The sequence below is a fragment of the Lygodium microphyllum genome, chromosome 24 (assembly GCF_053477565.2).
Source record: "Lygodium microphyllum isolate KBCC chromosome 24, Lygodium_microphyllum_v1.1.10, whole genome shotgun sequence".
NCBI lineage: Eukaryota > Viridiplantae > Streptophyta > Polypodiopsida > Schizaeales > Lygodiaceae > Lygodium > Lygodium microphyllum.
In genome coordinates, this window is record NC_141158.1 from 2500031 (window position 1) to 2516489 (window position 16459).

The following is a 16459-nucleotide window of genomic DNA, read 5'->3' on the forward strand; positions in this document are numbered from 1 at the left end:
GAGGGGGGGGGCCGTTTTTTTTTTAAACGCGGAATTTTCGGGGGTCCTCCTCTTGCCACGACTTGACGATTTGAAGCTTAGGCTTCTCTTAAGCTCTTAAGCTTTGTAATTAAGCTTTTTAATGAAGAAGATTAGAGCTTTCTCACTGTTTTTTTCAACGACTTGAAGAAGAGAATTGATGAGTGGTCCTCCGCCGACAGAGAGTGGTCCTTCGCGATCTGACAGTGGAAATAGGGGTTCTTGATCGCCAGAAGTCTGCCTGTATCGACGGTTCGCGACGAGATTGACTGTAGAGGCCGTTTGTTCCTGGAGCTCCGCCTTCGCCCGAGATTGGTAGCGATTGGAAGCCCTTGATCTCTGCTCTGCTCTGATACCACTGGTGCGCAGATCGGACGCAGATAGCTCACGTGGTGAATCCCGGAAGGTCCCCAAGAACAAAGTACTCTACTTTTTAGCACAAAAACCCATGTAAAAGCAAGCACGACATGAGACAAGAGACAAATTGGGTTCAATCTCCCCCATGCCTTGTGTGAGCGCTTCACAAAGCATGTATTTAATGTATATTTCCAATCTTTATGCTCAAAAATAGCCCAATTACAAAAATATGACAAGCTTTTAGCTTTTGAGTTGCTTTCTACCAAAAATAGGAAAATAAAACTAATGGACGGTGCCCATAGAGTCTGGCACGCCCAATCTCAATGTCCAAATAGAAATAACATATCCAGGCGCATAAGCGCATACAAAATAATAATAAATAATCGATGTCTCTATAGACATAACAAAATATAGGCGTGGCGCCTATCAAAATATAGTCCAAAGATCGAAAACTCGCTAGACTCCAATGCTTTCCTCCGCCACTGCTGCTATCTCTACACATCAACTGAAGCATTCACAATCGTTAGTAAAATAACACAATTAAACCGACAAAAGTGAATACCTAGCAGTCTTCAGCTACATAAATAAATCAACTGGTTAGAAATAAATCCTAACCTTAATTTATTACGAGTGCGCACTCTAAACTCATAAACGTTTATTAATTTAATATGCATTTTGCGGAATCACCCGCTATGGAATCACCCATGTACACACTAAATTAATGAAACGCCCGAAAAGGACAGGCGTCCCCATCAACTTCTCGCACAAAGAATCCTCTTTGCGTATGAGCCCCGGTCATCTAAGTTAGTTTACGGAATCCACCGTAAAACCTCACGGAATCCACCGTGGAATATGCCTCCTGGCATCACAGCCTATGAGACAAAACCTTGTGTTGGGATGTAAAGGTCCTTTATTCACCTCCGTGTATTTTACACGTGTATTGTTATGTTGTACATGTGAATGCACCCTTACGGGCCCTAAGTATAAATACATTTTATTCTTTGTGTACCAATACATTGTTGGTACACTTTCACTCTCACTCACTTGCACATTTCCCCTGCTGCAAATCTTCACGCTTCTGCTACCCGCGCTCTCCAACAACTGGTATCAGAGCTTCGGCTAAGGTGCTCGCGCTCCTCGGAGTCCGGGTGAGACATCTCTAGTGTTCGCTCACGCGAAATCAACAGGTCGTTTTTGATAGGCAACAGCAGATTCAGTCAGGCGACAGGTCGTTTTTGGCCTGGCAGGCAGGGATAGGTCGTTTTTGATTAGGCGGCAGAAGGATAGGTCGATTTTCATCAGGCGGCAGTAGGACAGGTCGTGTTTGATTAGGCGACAGGCTGGCGACAGCTTCCGTGGCATTAGGCGGCAATTTCCAGGTCACGACAGCAGGCGGCTGGTCAACGGCAACAGATTCGTCACTTTTTTCAGGCATTTTTCCTTCATTTTTTTAAATTTCCTGCAAGCAGCCCCCTTACTGAGGGGGGTTCGCGCGTGGAAGCACAGTTTTCAGATTTGTGCAAATTTGAGCCTGGAAATTTGGGGCTTTTCCCAGATTTGATGCTGTTTATGCTCGACAGTGACATCTATGTCAAAAATTGCAGACATTGTGCGCATTAACCTCAATTAATTTGGGGATTTTGCCAAATTTGTTGGAATTTTGCTCATCTGAGTAAAATTTCTTGGCATTGGACCAATAAAAATTGGGGTTTTTTCATGTATTGATGTAATTTTGCTTAGCTGAGTCAGTTTGGCTGACATTTGCGCACATTTGGACCTGGAAATTTGGGATTTTATGCAGAATTTGATAAATTTCTGCATTATTTGTCTGTGCGGCGGCTGGTTTATGTAAAAACAGCAAAGGATTATTGCTGGTTGGGCAAGAACAGTAGTGTATTTGCTAGTTCAGCTTGTGCTCTTGCAGAATAGTTCACTTACACTTGTGTTTGTGATAAAAATGGCTGCAACTTCTTCCAGTTCTGACATTAAGAGTTTGATGGAAATCAAAAGGTTTGATGGTCAGGGTTTTGATCTTTGGAAAGATCGTATGCAGGGCATATTGTTCTTAAAGGATTGTGAGGATGCTTTGCAGAAGGATAAACCAGCACAAATGTCCGAGGCAGATTGGGCCAAAGTCAATAAAAAGGCTGTGGCTTATATAAAGATGGGTGTCACTGATGACATTTTGACAGACATTAAGGGTTTAGACATTGGTCATGCAATATGGGAGAAGTTGAAGACTACCTATGAGATCACCACACCCGTTAATCAGGTGCATTTAATGCGCAAGTTGGTGAATATGCAGCTAGATGAGTCCAAGTCTGCAGCTGAGCACTTGAGTGCTTTTACTGGTATTTTAAATCAGCTCAAGGATGCTAATTTGGATTTTGATGATAAGTTGAGGGCGATCTTTTTGATCATGACATTGCCTGACTCTTGGGAGACTTTGGTTGTTTCTCTCAGTAATAACCCCAATCTCACATATGATGGTGTGAGGGGTTCAATCTTGAATGAAGAAATTAGACGTAAGTCTAGTAGAGAAGGCAACAACTCAGCTTATAATGTTAGAGGCAGGGCTGAAAAGAAAAATGCAAATGCTAGACAGAGAAGCAGGAGCAAGAGCAAAGGAAAAGAAAAGAGTGATGTTACATGCTATTAGTGTGGTCGGAAGGGCCACAAGAAGCCTGATTGCAGGTACTATAAGAAGAAACAAGAGAGAAAGAAGAATGCAGGAGACAAAAAGAAGAAAGAGGAAAAGACAGATGCATCTGAGGCAGGCAAAGGCAAGGAAAAGGCCAATGTGGCCTCCAATGTTGTCATAGAGGAGCTCTCGGATGCAGAGGCTGATGTATTATGTGCAGTGGATTATGATGCCCTTGTATGTCACATGTAGGATATGCAGATCACCAAGGCTGATGTGATTGATGCACTTTTGTCAGTTGATGATGGTGTCACTCAAACTTGGATTGTAGACTCTGGTGCCTCTTTCCATGTGACTCCATGCTTGGAGTGCTTTGCTACTTTTGATGCAGGCTGTTATGGCGAGGTTTACCTTGGAAATAATCATGCTTGCAGCATTGATGGGATTGGCACCATACACTTGTCTTTGGATAATGGGCAAGAACTTGTGTTGAAAGATGTTAGATATGTGTTTGGCATCAAGAAGAGTTTACTATCTGTTGGACAGCTTGACTTGCATGGTTACACCACACTGTTTGGTGGTGGTTTGTGGAAATTAAAAAGGGGTTCCATGCTAATTGCTAAAGGAACCAAGAATGTCACTTTGTATTGTCTGCATTGTAAAGCTTTGAATGGCAAGTTTCTTGCAGTTGCTGAAATTGGCTGTCATTTGGAGTTATGCCATAAGAGATTAGGCCATATGAGCCAGAAAGGACTTGATGTCCTTACCTCTTTGAAGAGGGTTGATGGAAAAGGCTCTAAACTTGATTTTTGTAATGACTGTCAGTTTGGAAAGCAAATGAAAAATTCCTTTTACTCTGGTGTCTCCCGCAAGTCAAATGTCTTGGACTTAGTGCATTCTGATGTATGTAGCATGCCTGTGAAATCGTTGGGTGGTGCTGCATACTTTGCCTCTTTTATTGATGATTGTTCCAGGAAGATTTGGGTTTATTTGTTGAAAAAGAAAAGTGAAGTGTTTACTATTTTTAAAACTTTTCATGCATTTGTGACCACTCAGACAGGTAGAAAGCTAAAATGCTTGAGAACTGATAATGGGGGTGAGTTCACATCTAATGAATTTAAGTCCTTTTGTGACTTGCATGGAATCAAGAGGGAGCTTACAGCCTCTTACAGCCCTTCTTCAAATGGTGTGGCTGAAATATACAATAGGACCCTATGTGAGAGAGTGCGGTGCATGCTGTCCACTACTAATCTCCCTCATGAATTTTGGGGAGAGGCACTTAAAACCGCGGTTCACATTTGCAACCGCTCTCCAAACAGGTCCTTAAATAATGGCATCCCTGAGGAGGTTTGGTCTGGCAAATCGGCCTCATATGACCATTTACGAATATTTGGCTGTGATGCTTTTGTGCATGTTAGAAATGAGCTGAGGAATAAACTTGACCCGAAATCCATCGAATATTTTCATGGGCTATGGTGATGAGGGTGAATTTGGCTATAGAGTGTGGCTACCTCAGTCTAAGAAAATTGTTCGCAGTCATAATGCTGTATTTAATGAGGCAAAGTTGCTGAAAAGTACTTTAGCCTCTGATGAAGACATGAAAAAGGTCAAATTTCAGAATTTGCAGCCACCTATTACTTCATATGATGAGCCTCATGGTGCTGTACCACAGGCTGAAACTAATGATCAGCCGGTTATCTTTGAGCCAGATGATGATGGACAGCAAATAGAAGCACAGGGAGGTCATCGACAGCAAGATAGACTTGCTGATTATGAAAACACAGGTGCTGGAAATGAAAATGAAGGTTCTGTATAGCATGAACGGCATGCTGAAAATGGCTTACAGCAGCCAATAAATGCTGAAAATAACATGCCTCCAGATGTAGATCCGATTCCTGAGAATGTAGATCATTGGATACGCAGGTCTACACGCCTAAGAAGGTAGCCACATAGGTATGACTCCTCTTTGCATTATGTGATGCTTACTGATGAGGGTGAGCCTCTGACATATAAAGAGGCCAAGTCATGCAAATTCAACAATAAGTGGGAGCTAGCTATGCAGGAAGAGATTAAATCTCTGTATGCTAATGATACTTGGGATCTTGTGTCGTTGCCCAAAGGAAGAAAGCGTCTTCCAAACAAATGGGTTTACAAAGTAAAGACAGTTGATGGGAAACCCAAGTACAAGGCAAGATTGGTTGCCAAAGGGTATGCACAGAAGGAAGGGATTGACTTCCAGGAGGTCTTTTCACCTGTCGTGAAGATGACTACACTACGTGTGCTTTTTGCTCTCACTTCTGTATTGGATTTAGAGCTGTACCGAATGGATGTGAAAACAGCTTTTCTGCATGGTGACATTGATGAGGAGATCTACATGAAACAGCCGGAGGGTTTTGTAGTTCCTGGAAAAGAGCAGTTGGTGTGTAAACTAAAACGTAGCTTATATGGGCTGAAACAAGCACCACGGTAGTGGTACAAAAAGTTTGACACTTTTATGCTCTCTCATGGGTTTACACGCAGCCATGCAGATCATTGTTTGTATATGCAAAAGGATACAGATGGCAGCCCTATCATACTTGTTTTGTATGTGGATGATATGTTGCTAGCTGGGAAGAGAAAGACTAGCTTGGATGCTCTCAAAGATTAGCTGAAATCAGCTTTTTCCATGAAAGATTTGGGGAATGCAGAGCATATATTGGGCATGAGGATTCGTAGGGATAGAACGTAGAAATTGGGCATGAGGATACGTAGGGATAGAACGCAGAAATTGGGCATGAGGATTCGTAGGGATAGAACGCAGAAATTGTTGTTCTTATCTCAAGAAAAGTACATTGAAAAGGTATTGGACAGATTTAACATGGCTGAAGCTAAGCCTCTCGGAGTACCCTTATCTCCATACCTTAAGCTTAGTAAGGCCAACAGCCCAAAAGATGACATGGAAGCCAATGCTATGAAGGGAGTCCCTTATGCATCAGCTTGTGGTTCTCTTATGTATGCTATGGTGGCTACTCGTCCAGATATTGCTCATGCAGTGGGAGTTGTCAGCAGGTTTATGTTAAATCCTGGCAAACCACATTGGGAGGCTGTTAAGTGTATTCTTAGATATCTAAAGGGTACACAGAAAATGTATTTGCTATGGGCAGGGTACACTTAATCTGTAGGGTTATTGTGATGAAGACATGGCAGGTGACTTAGACACTCGCAGGTCCACTAGCGGGTATGTCTTTACAGTTGCTGGAGGGGCGGTCTCTTGGTGCTCCAGGTTGTAGAACATCGTAGCACTGAGTACTACTGAAGCTGAATACATATCAGCTACTGAAGCTTCTAAGGAAGCTATATGGTTGAGCAGACTTGCGGAGGATCTCGGCATGTCTATAAGTACTCCAGTGTTGGGATGTGATAGCCAGAGTGCTGTGTATCTGGCTAAAAATGCCATGTATCATTCACACACAAAGCATATTGATGTGCGATATCACTTTATCAGACAGATTCTAGAGGATGGTCTAATCACATTGACCAAGATCAAAACATAGGACAACCCTGCAGATGTTCTCACTAAAAGTCTAGGCAAGGCTCAGCATGAGCATTGCATACAACTAGTGGGAGTTGGTTAAAGGTTCACTTCAGACCTTTAAGTGGGAGGTTGTTGGGATGTAAAGGTCCTTTATTCACCTCTGTGTATTTTACACGTGTATTGTTATGTTGTACATGTGAATGCACCCTTATGGGCATACATTTTATTCTTTGTGTACCAACACATTGTTGGTACACCTAAATAAGCTCGTCACTCTCACTCTCACTCACCTGTACATTTCCCCTGCTGCAAATCTTCACGCTTCCGCTACCCGCGCTCTCCAACACCTTGTACAATGTTGGTCGTCACTAAATATCAAAGTGTGACGTGCTAAAAGATAGTCAATCATATACTGTGAAAATAAACTTAGGTGATGTACAAAACAAAATAGTGCTCATATAGGGATACAATGGGAGGATGAGATAGTATATGTCTAACTGTGTGGCTGAATAATATCCCCATATATAGTTTCATCCAATCAGGTTCGGTGGATAGAGAAATCATACATCTCGAATGAAATAGTATGACGATAGCATCTAGACTGTGCCCTTGACTCTATTATCTATTGCTCATGTCATTGGTGGATCTCCCTCATCTCTCTCTGATGTATCATCTGTGTCTAGTACCCCTATATCTACGGGCGGCATGCTACTATGATCTCCTCAGCTTTGTGGAGTCTGGACTGTCACCCCTCTCTATTTGGGTGGTGTGTGTGTGTGGTCACTATCTAGAAGAAATCGGTGAGCTATAACTGATATCCCCCGCTCTGTATAGTGCCAACCTGTAGTAGTGATGTGTGGAGCCTTTGAATCTTGACTAGGAACTAGCCCAAGTGGTGCTTGTGTGGGGATTCCATGACTAGTTTGAGGGAGGTGTCTCCTCCAGATAGCAAGGGGTACCTAGCTCCAACTGCAGTATAGGCTTTGCATTTGCAAATGTAGTGCTTCTTGCTCTCCACCTCCTCATGGCATAATCTGCAAATCCGCTCAGCTCTAGGGATTTGGGCTGCTCTCCCAGTCTCAATCTTGAGCTAGTGGGAGGATACTCAAAGCTGGCCAATGGCTACCCACCTCTCATGTGACATGTATACATCTAGGTATCCAGGTCTCTCAATGATGACATCCATGGTAGTCTTCATGAAGTGGTCTCTGTAGTAAGGCATCTTTGGGTGTAAACTTGAAATGATTTCCTTTAAGAAGGGTGGAGAATCAAATTTTGGATGTGCAGGAAGTTAGCGTATAAAAGGATGAAGTAAACTGTGCTTAAGTAGGTGGAGAAAATGTCTCTCACAAATTTAAAAGGTTCTATGAAGTGTGTGGGGCAAGATGGAGCTCACTGCACCATCCTGCACAAAGTGGTGTGGCAAAATGCATGAATAGGGCCATTAATGAAGCTTGGATTATGAAATTTGGCTGTGTGAAAATCAAGTTCAGAGGCCTACTCATTTAAAATAAGTTTCTAATGTTAAGAATTGACCCAATACCAAAATTACAAAATATTAGCTCATGAAATTTCACAAAGCATTTCTAGATGAGGGATAGCAGATTTTGAGAATAAACATATTAAATCTGAGTGGAAAATTTAAAATTATTTCCTAATATTCTGAGGTTATTAGATAAAGAAATAGATTGATCGTACTTATATGAAGTACTAACAGTTTGTGATAGAAATATATATGATAACAAATAGATACTTAAACTGATACAAATGCATACAATAACTAGCTAAAATAGATACAACTTTAAGTAGGCTTTACAATTCTGCACTGCAATTGATGATATGCAATCTGTAATTAAATACTCTTTTGAATATCATCAAACTAATTATCTATTTTTAAAATTTATAGTCTTAGTCTATGTCAATTTACTCCTATAGTCAAGGTAATCAACCCTAGGTTCAATAGTTAGTAGCTTGGGTCATAGACAAAGGCCCAGCATGCGGATACAAGGATTTTCAAGGGAACCACTCTTTTCTCATCATTGGCAAATATTTGAGCAGAATCCCCACTCTCGATTACTTGACAGCACAATGGTCTTAGGGACATTGTCATAGATGGGAGCCTACTGCTAGTATTATTGCTTGGTACAATTGGACTGCAAGGTACAGCTATACTATTGACCTCCAATATGTTTTCATTGCAGAGTTTCTTTCAAGGATTTAGCAAAGATCATCCATACTCTCCACAAGAGAAGGGAGAGGTTGCAGGGTGGTTCTGAGAGGAAAGATGCTTTCATGTAGACATCAGATTCCAGCACCGTGTTCACCTAGCCCCTCCTAGGGGTTTAGCACTACAGGCCACTAGATTGGTTTCTCACACAACCATTGTATTAATGGCGTACTTAGTTGCTATAGGTCCTTTCTACTTTGTATTTCTATCTCAAGGGGATTTTCTCTGAGGTGTCATTCATAGAATATTTCTTTGCTTGAGACAAAAATATCTTAAACTGGGAATACAGTAAATAAGTCTGGATACTAGCTTCAGTAGCCTATTTTAAACATCTATCTTACTATTCCGGATTAAGTCTGAGTCAAAATTGGAAAGTTTTAGCTGACAAAAGGTACTACAATACATGCACTTATGATGGATAGCTCACTCTCAGCTTAAGTATGCACAAAAATGTGCCTCAGGTTGGCCAGGACCCTGATTTATGCCCAGAATGACAGAATTTTACTTACAAGCTACCTTTCCGTAATTATACTTCTTAAAATATATTGATAATTGGGTAAAATACCTCTAATACAAGTTCAAGATCTTTTACAAGCTACAATGTTACTTTTTATAATATTTTCAAATTCAAAATGGATTGAAATTTACTTTTCCTAAGAAGTTAGGCCTCTATACAGGTTTGAACTTGGAAATTTAACCAAGTTTGGGTCAGCTTGGAAGCCTACTTTGGAGACAAATAACTTTTTAGGTATTGAATCAGTTCAAGTTCATACTTAGAGGGTTAATAGCTAATGAAAAATTTTATAAATCATCTCCTAATTATGGATTGCTAGTTTTGAAGTTAAGGTTACCAAAATAGGGCCCAAAGTTTGCTGAAAGACTATTGCTGTGAAATATGGGTAGCTCACTTTCTTAGAAAATATCCCATGAAATATTAAGATTTGCAAAAGTCGTAGGCACTAGAAATTATAGATCTTATTAAGGGCTAAAACTTTCCTAGTTACAGCATCCTCATTTCTGAATAGATAGAAAGATAAAGTACCTGGAAAAATGTATTCTGAACATGGCTGGGCTGGTGTGAATAGGCAGCAAGATGGCAACTTGGATTATAAGAGTTGGGCATCAATGAGGGGAAAAAATATCAGGTTGCCCAATATGTAAAATGAGGATTAAAAAGGAGGTTAAGAAGGAGATTAATAAAGTGATTAAGCCAATAAAGCTTGAGTAAAAGCTTTTGTATTACGGCTATGGTATGACAAAGGCAGTGCACCTCCATGGATGATCTTGGAGATGAGAAAAAAAGCATTGCAACCCTCCAAATTGTTATCCATATTGTTTGAGATACATTGGTTAAATGATACTCCTTCAGCTATTTTGAGTGTCCCAATTCTCATCTATTTGATTTTACGGGAGAGATCCTTTGAACAAGACAGTCTTAAACTTTGTTTGAGTGTTACAATGACTCACCCGACTCATTTAAACTCATCTACCATGTATCAGCCCTCCCTCAAACTTACCTTTGTGTTATGAACCTGCTCCGGGGTTCCTTTGAAGCAATGCAAACCAATCCGCTTCCATAAGAGAGTTGCAACTGCATCCTTATTGTGCTCTTCCCCTAAAGGGTACAAATCCTTGAGCATGGCCAAAACCATGAACTTGTGCACTTCTTAAATAGAGGTTTTATCGGCCAGGGCTGATGCTCATTGTCCCCCCTAAACCATCCTTTTTGCTGAGCTAGAAACTTTAATGAATCTTGTGTTCTTTAATGATGTTTTAGTGTCCTTTAATCTCTAGTCTAGAGACTCTAGGCAACTTTCTATTATGTTTGCACTTTACCCTGTTCAACAAGATCTACTACCATAGTGAGTGGTGCATTCATCCATCCTAATAGAGGGTAAGCATAAAGTTTCCTCTATAACAAAAAATTACACTGGGAGCCCTTAGCTGACATTTTGCTTTGATGGTCAAAATTTCATGTGACTCAGATTCTCCACACAGCAAGCTCTGGTTCTGTACATCACAAACAGTTGGAGGCCAAATTTGACCTATAGGATGAATCAGATAATTCATTACATTTCACTTCAGGTATTAGTGCCATGAAGGCACATAAGAAGAAAGAAAAGAAAGAAAAATAGAATGGAATAACCTCTGAGATCTTATGACTCATAAGAGCTTTAATTACAGCATCAAGTTTGATTACAAATATAGAGGATAGCTAAATTCCACTAGAAGATACATTTACTTCTGGGTAAGTGGAGTGCAGAAATCCCTAATGACCGCTTTTCGTCCCCAATACACTACTCACTTGCCATTTCTTCATGTATCTCTGACTTTGGCTAATTCTGTTGGCCGAGTTTTGAGCTGGGGTGGGATCAACTCATCTACTATCCACACTTTCATCCCTTACAGGAACTTAGGCTGCTTCACCACCACCATCTTCTCTGTCATATCCATGTACATGACCTTTGCTTATGTGCCTTTTGGGATAATGATGGAGTCTCCCAAATCTACGAGAGGGACAACCCTGCTTGACTATGCTTGTAAAACATTGGTCTCCAGGATGAAATCTTGTTCAAACTGTGGAGCAAGATTCTCCCTATCCCATTCTTGGGTGGTCTCGTGAGAGAGAGAGAGAGAGAGAGACAGGGTACCTTTTTTTCGTAATTAATACGAAGCAGCTAGAGCAGTAGTAGTAGTTGCAGCATGGTGTGCCCAAGAGTGGCACTCCCACTAATCGGACGAATCCAAAGGAGGAAAGTGCCTGGATGATCACGGAATCATCTCTGCAAAGCATGTAGCATGATACAGGGAAACGGGGCCTGACAGACAATTACTCGCCACTATAAGGAGTACAGAAGAAAGGGAAGAGATTTTGGGGAAGAGGCATCGAGCAGAGCGGCAGCTGTACCAGGAGTGATCCTGATCTCAGGCGCTAGCTGATGCTATTCTGGACAAGTGGCAGATTCATCAAAAAATCTTAGTGAACAGAGGGCGGCAAGTCATGAAGGTAGGACGGAAACATCAAGCTCAGTTCACAGGGTGGCCTTATAATCTTTGGCAAGTAGTCTGAAAGTATATAGTTGAAGTTTGCATTCAGGTGTACCCATATCATAGCATCACACTACATAGAATAATAATTCTTATATGGTTGGGGGGCAGCTCAAGCTCATACAAAGTGGGATGATTATGTATGAGACAATGAGGTTGCTGCAGTCACCCAGGAAGAGCTGTTGATCTTGGGGAGCAGGTTTGAGATCCGATCTGCAACAACTTGGCCAACTCTCTTTCTCTCTCTCAAAGGACATGCCTCTCGTGTTAGATTGTTCACAGGAAGGGATGACACCATTCTGTGATTCCAGCTGAAGTATTTTGATGCAAGAGTGCAGAAGCTTAAACAAGAAAATCAACAACCTGGTCTTCACTGAACTTTTATTAAAAAGTCGTCTGTTCACATCATAGATTGTTCGGGAAAAAATAGTATCTATCATCTGGATCTCCCACAAGTAAGAAAAAACTAATGTTGCAGAAATCTTATCAGAGTTTTTGTTCTTTTTCCTTATAGCCCAGGTTATCGCAATTGAGATGGGGAACTCAAGTCTCTCACCCTGCTAAAATGTAAATCTAAGATGATAAGCTAGCTTGAGAAATGTGTTACAAAGAGAGAGAGAGAGATTTTTGGGTAGCCCAAATACCCCACTCTAGCACAGCCACATATGAAGCTCGTGTATCACTTTCTTCGATGCATAACTGGACCATTCAGAATGCTTTTCTTTTTGATTCTGCCTATAATGTTCAGCGGCATATTGCTAGGCTTAAGGGCCTCTTGTATTGGCAGCTAGATCTTCTCCAGCATTCTGACATGCTCTCTAGGGAGGACTTACGTCCCTGGCATATGGCAATTTCCTCCGCGTCTTTGCCATGACTTTGTAACTCGTAGTACTGGAACCTCTTCACATGATGGCTTAGTGTCATCATGTATCTTGTAATCAAGTAATCTTGTATTTTTTTCGTAATTAATACAATTACCTTTTACGAGAAAAAAAAAGAGAGATTTTCTTCTGGAGCTGACATGCAGACTGGACAGGTACATAATGTTTCACCTCCTCCAGAAATAAACAACAGCATCAAGGTAAAGCTGTTACTGGTGAATTTATTGTTTCTTGGCAAAAACAGTTATGTTCTTGACAAATGTCTTTCCATTACAGATGGAGGTTGGCATTGAAGATTGTCTACACATTGAGTTTGAATACAACAAAAGCAAGTAGGTGGCACACTGCCATGGTTTTGGGAAATTCAGGATCTTGTAGTCTTCCAATTCAGATGTTAAAGATTATTAAGTGGATAACTTAAAGTTTTATGAGACTGAATCAATACTTTTTCATCCACACGAAATGCCTACTGGTCTTTAAAATCCTTCTGAGGATAACTCTTAAGTTTTATGGATGCTGATTTAATACCTCTTTTAACCACATGAAGTGCCATCTGATCTTTAAGTTACGTGTAGGTATCATCTGAGGATAACTTCAAGTTTTATGAGGCTGAATCAATACTTTTTCACCCACATGAAATGCCTTCTGATCTTTAAAATCCTTCTGAGGATAACTCGAAGTTTTATGGATGCTGATTTAATACCTCTTTTAACCACATGAAGTGCCATCTGATCTTTAAGTTACGTGTAGGTATCATCTGAGGATAACTTCAAGTTTTATGGAGGCTGATTTAATAGCTCTTTCATCCACATGAAATGCCATCTGATCTTTAAGTTGCGTATAGGTATCATCTGAATGATGTGGTGATTGGCAAGATATATTTCTTGCTTGTCCGCATCAAAATCAAGCACATGGAACTTGAAATTAGACGTCGTGAATCGACTGGATCAGGCCCAAACTTGTATCTGGAGACAGAGACACTGGCAAAATTTGAGCTGATGGATGGTGCACCAGTACGTGGTGAGTTTAAAATTCATCTCCTGTATATCTACCTAAATAGAGGGGATAAGACAACCTGCTGTTCTTTTAATATGTTTGCTTGAGTTTACTGAAAGAAAAGAGCAGGGAAAGGGAAGCTGTCTTTCCTCTATTAACTAGTTACAAAGATGATACAGAATGATGCCCATGAGTATTTATATAAAAGGCTTTGCAGTGCTTGGCAGAATGAAGCAAAGTGTGGTTGTTGTGAACTTTGAGCTGTTTAGCAAAATTTTCTCCAAGTTTCTCTTTCACATTTGGCTTCATAAGCTTATGATTTCATCTGTCTGAAATGAACAGGTGAGTCAATACCTATTCGGTTGTTCTTAACCCCATATGATCTCACACCGACATATCGAAATGTAAACAACAAGTTCAGTGTGAAATACTACTTGAATTTGGTTTTGGTGGATGAAGAAGACAGACGCTATTTCAAACAGCAGGAGATCACAATGTACAGAAAGGATTGAGATACTCTTCTTATCTATACATTTCATAATCTGGCGGTTTTCCAAATGGGAATTTTTGTGTAGAGCTATTCCTTCCTCTGAGTATGTAGCCATTGCCTGAATTAATAAGTAATGCACGCAAACACACGCAAGGGCTCTCTCTCTCTCTGGCATATGCTGACAAATGGTCTCTGACACCTGATGAATGGTCTCATGAACAGATTGATGTGAATGGTTTGACACCTAGCTGTCTCACGAATCATGACTCTTTCAAATGGTGTGACATGGTTTGCTGACGTGAATGGTCTGATGTGGGACTGCTAAAAGACGCTGGTCTGATCGTGAGCTCTGGATGCCTGCATGTGACATGGGATACCTGCACTACACAAGACCTGTTACTGCTGGTGCTTGTAAACACAGTAAATGCAGAAATATAAATAACCTAGGATGCCAAGCTTCTGACTGCTGAAAACCTAGATCACACCTGTGAATGCAGTGGTATACACTCATAGAGTAGAACCTGCTGCTTCAGTGAATGCATTGTATAAACTTAGTGTAAATCTGATGTGACAAGGAATGCAGTAGTCGCACCTGAAACTCTGAATACAACGGTTATGCACTGGATACTGTGATGAGGGTAATGCAGTCATGTGGTTTGATGTAATCCTTTGCTTTGGGGATGTAGAAAAGAAAAAGGTTTTCCTCTCTATCGGATAGTTTTCAAATATAAGAAGAATTATTTGAATGAGGCAACTTACCCTAGCACAAATAGTGTATTGCAAAGAACACATGCCCAAAGTATTGGAGGCTCACAAAGAGGGAAAATGGATTGTATACAAGGATGGGTCATTATTACTAACAAATGGTCCACATGAGATACTAAGGGTGTACATATAGAAGTATAATAAAGTTCTATGCTTAAATGGTGATTAAAAGCATATACATAGAAATACACCATTGTAAAGATAGTAGATTATCATATGTGTAGAGATATATGTGGGAGGGTTCATTTCGTCCAATAGCTAGAAAATTGATAAGCACTAGGGGTTTTGGAAGTGTAACCATGTTATACTAAGAAGATCAAGGGCTAGTGCAAGTAATGAAGAGATCACGATACACAATACTTATGGATTAGAATATATATAGGGAGAGTATGAGATATATTCATGCTTACCACAAACTTGACATTAGCAACATGAGATGAATTGCCTTTTGATATACTTTATGAGGTCATTATGAGATATGTGAGCATTGGAGGACATATTGTTAGTGGGAAATTCAAATGCACACATTTGCAAATGTAGGCCAAGTGACTTATACATGCATGATAATGCAATGCTTAAAGAGGTTGACATAGATGAAGTAGATCTATGCATGAGAGTCGAGAACAAAGAAGCGAGCACCTATGTGACACATTTGTTGCCCTATGAACTGCACACACACTAATCATCTTTAATGGACTACCATTATGGCTAAGGTCACGCACTCCAATGTTGAAATCACAAAGGGGTAAGTAGTATGAACTACTTACATAGGCTTACCAGCATTGATACCAAATATCTAAAACTTTAAAGTATCTAAGAGACAAATTGGTATAGCAACAGATCATGTGTTTTTGAGATTTGTGATCACTTGTGGACATATGAGGCATGAAACACCATATCTCTAAACATCCCAAACACTATTTTATAGAGATGCCTCACTCATCTATAGTGGCTCTTTACATGCTAAGAGGTATCAAAGCTTGAGCTAATATAACATCTTGGTTTGGTAACTATAGTGTAGAGACCATATGAAATCTAGAAAGGGTTTTTAAATTTAGAGGATATGGAGATTAGTGCACGAGAAGAAAGAGTTACAATAAGAGGTGCTAGAGGTAAAGCTAAAGTATCAGGACGTGCAAGAGCAATTGGAACATGTTAAAGTAATCAAGAGAGAGGTTGAAGAATTTGTGGCAAAGATTACGATGAATCAGAATGAGGAGGATTCGACGCTGCAATTATCCTTAAGGTATTGGATGAGATATAGAAGATGACTTCAAGATATGCAGACTTGCAAGATTCAGGAAGAGGGATTGTAAGAGCATGCTTATTTGAGAAAGCAGCCTTCCTCTTTCTTCACCTCTTAATTAAAACCTAGACTTGCTTTTGAAAACTGTGATCCGCTTTCTCACTAGCTTGATCCTCCTTGCATAAAAACTTCTGATGTCACATAAGATTTTTTCATGATCATACCACTAACTTATTCTCGTAAATCCCTAGCTTCTCAAACCCCTTACTTCCAACT

The 16459-nt window shown here is 40.4% G+C and overlaps 1 protein-coding gene and 1 pseudogene across 1 annotated transcript; both read left to right on the top strand.

The window, feature by feature from the left end:
- Positions 1-2674: 2674 nt before the first annotated feature.
- LOC148014796 (uncharacterized) lies at positions 2675-12182 on the top strand (annotated as a pseudogene).
- Positions 12183-12826: 644 nt separating this feature from the next.
- Positions 12827-14256, top strand: LOC148014797 (vacuolar protein sorting-associated protein 26A-like). The gene is made up of 4 exons (XM_087666057.1): positions 12827-12886; positions 12963-13018; positions 13531-13706; positions 14025-14256. The coding sequence occupies exons 1-4, from the start codon at positions 12827-12829 to the stop codon at positions 14192-14194; spliced, it is 462 nt and encodes a 153-aa protein (XP_087522183.1). The 3' UTR covers positions 14195-14256.
- The last annotated feature ends 2203 nt before the right edge of the window (positions 14257-16459 follow it).

Excerpts from the sequence above, each read along its gene's own strand:
- LOC148014797 (XM_087666057.1), top strand. The coding sequence starts at position 12,827 with ATGCAGACTGGACAGGTACATAATGTTTCACCTCCTCCAGAAATAAAC. Across the intron at positions 12,887-12,962 it reads AAATAAACAACAGCATCAAG|ATGGAGGTTGGCATTGAAGA; the intron begins GTAAAGCTGTTA and ends TTTCCATTACAG. Across the intron at positions 13,707-14,024 it reads GGATGGTGCACCAGTACGTG|GTGAGTCAATACCTATTCGG; the intron begins GTGAGTTTAAAA and ends TGAAATGAACAG.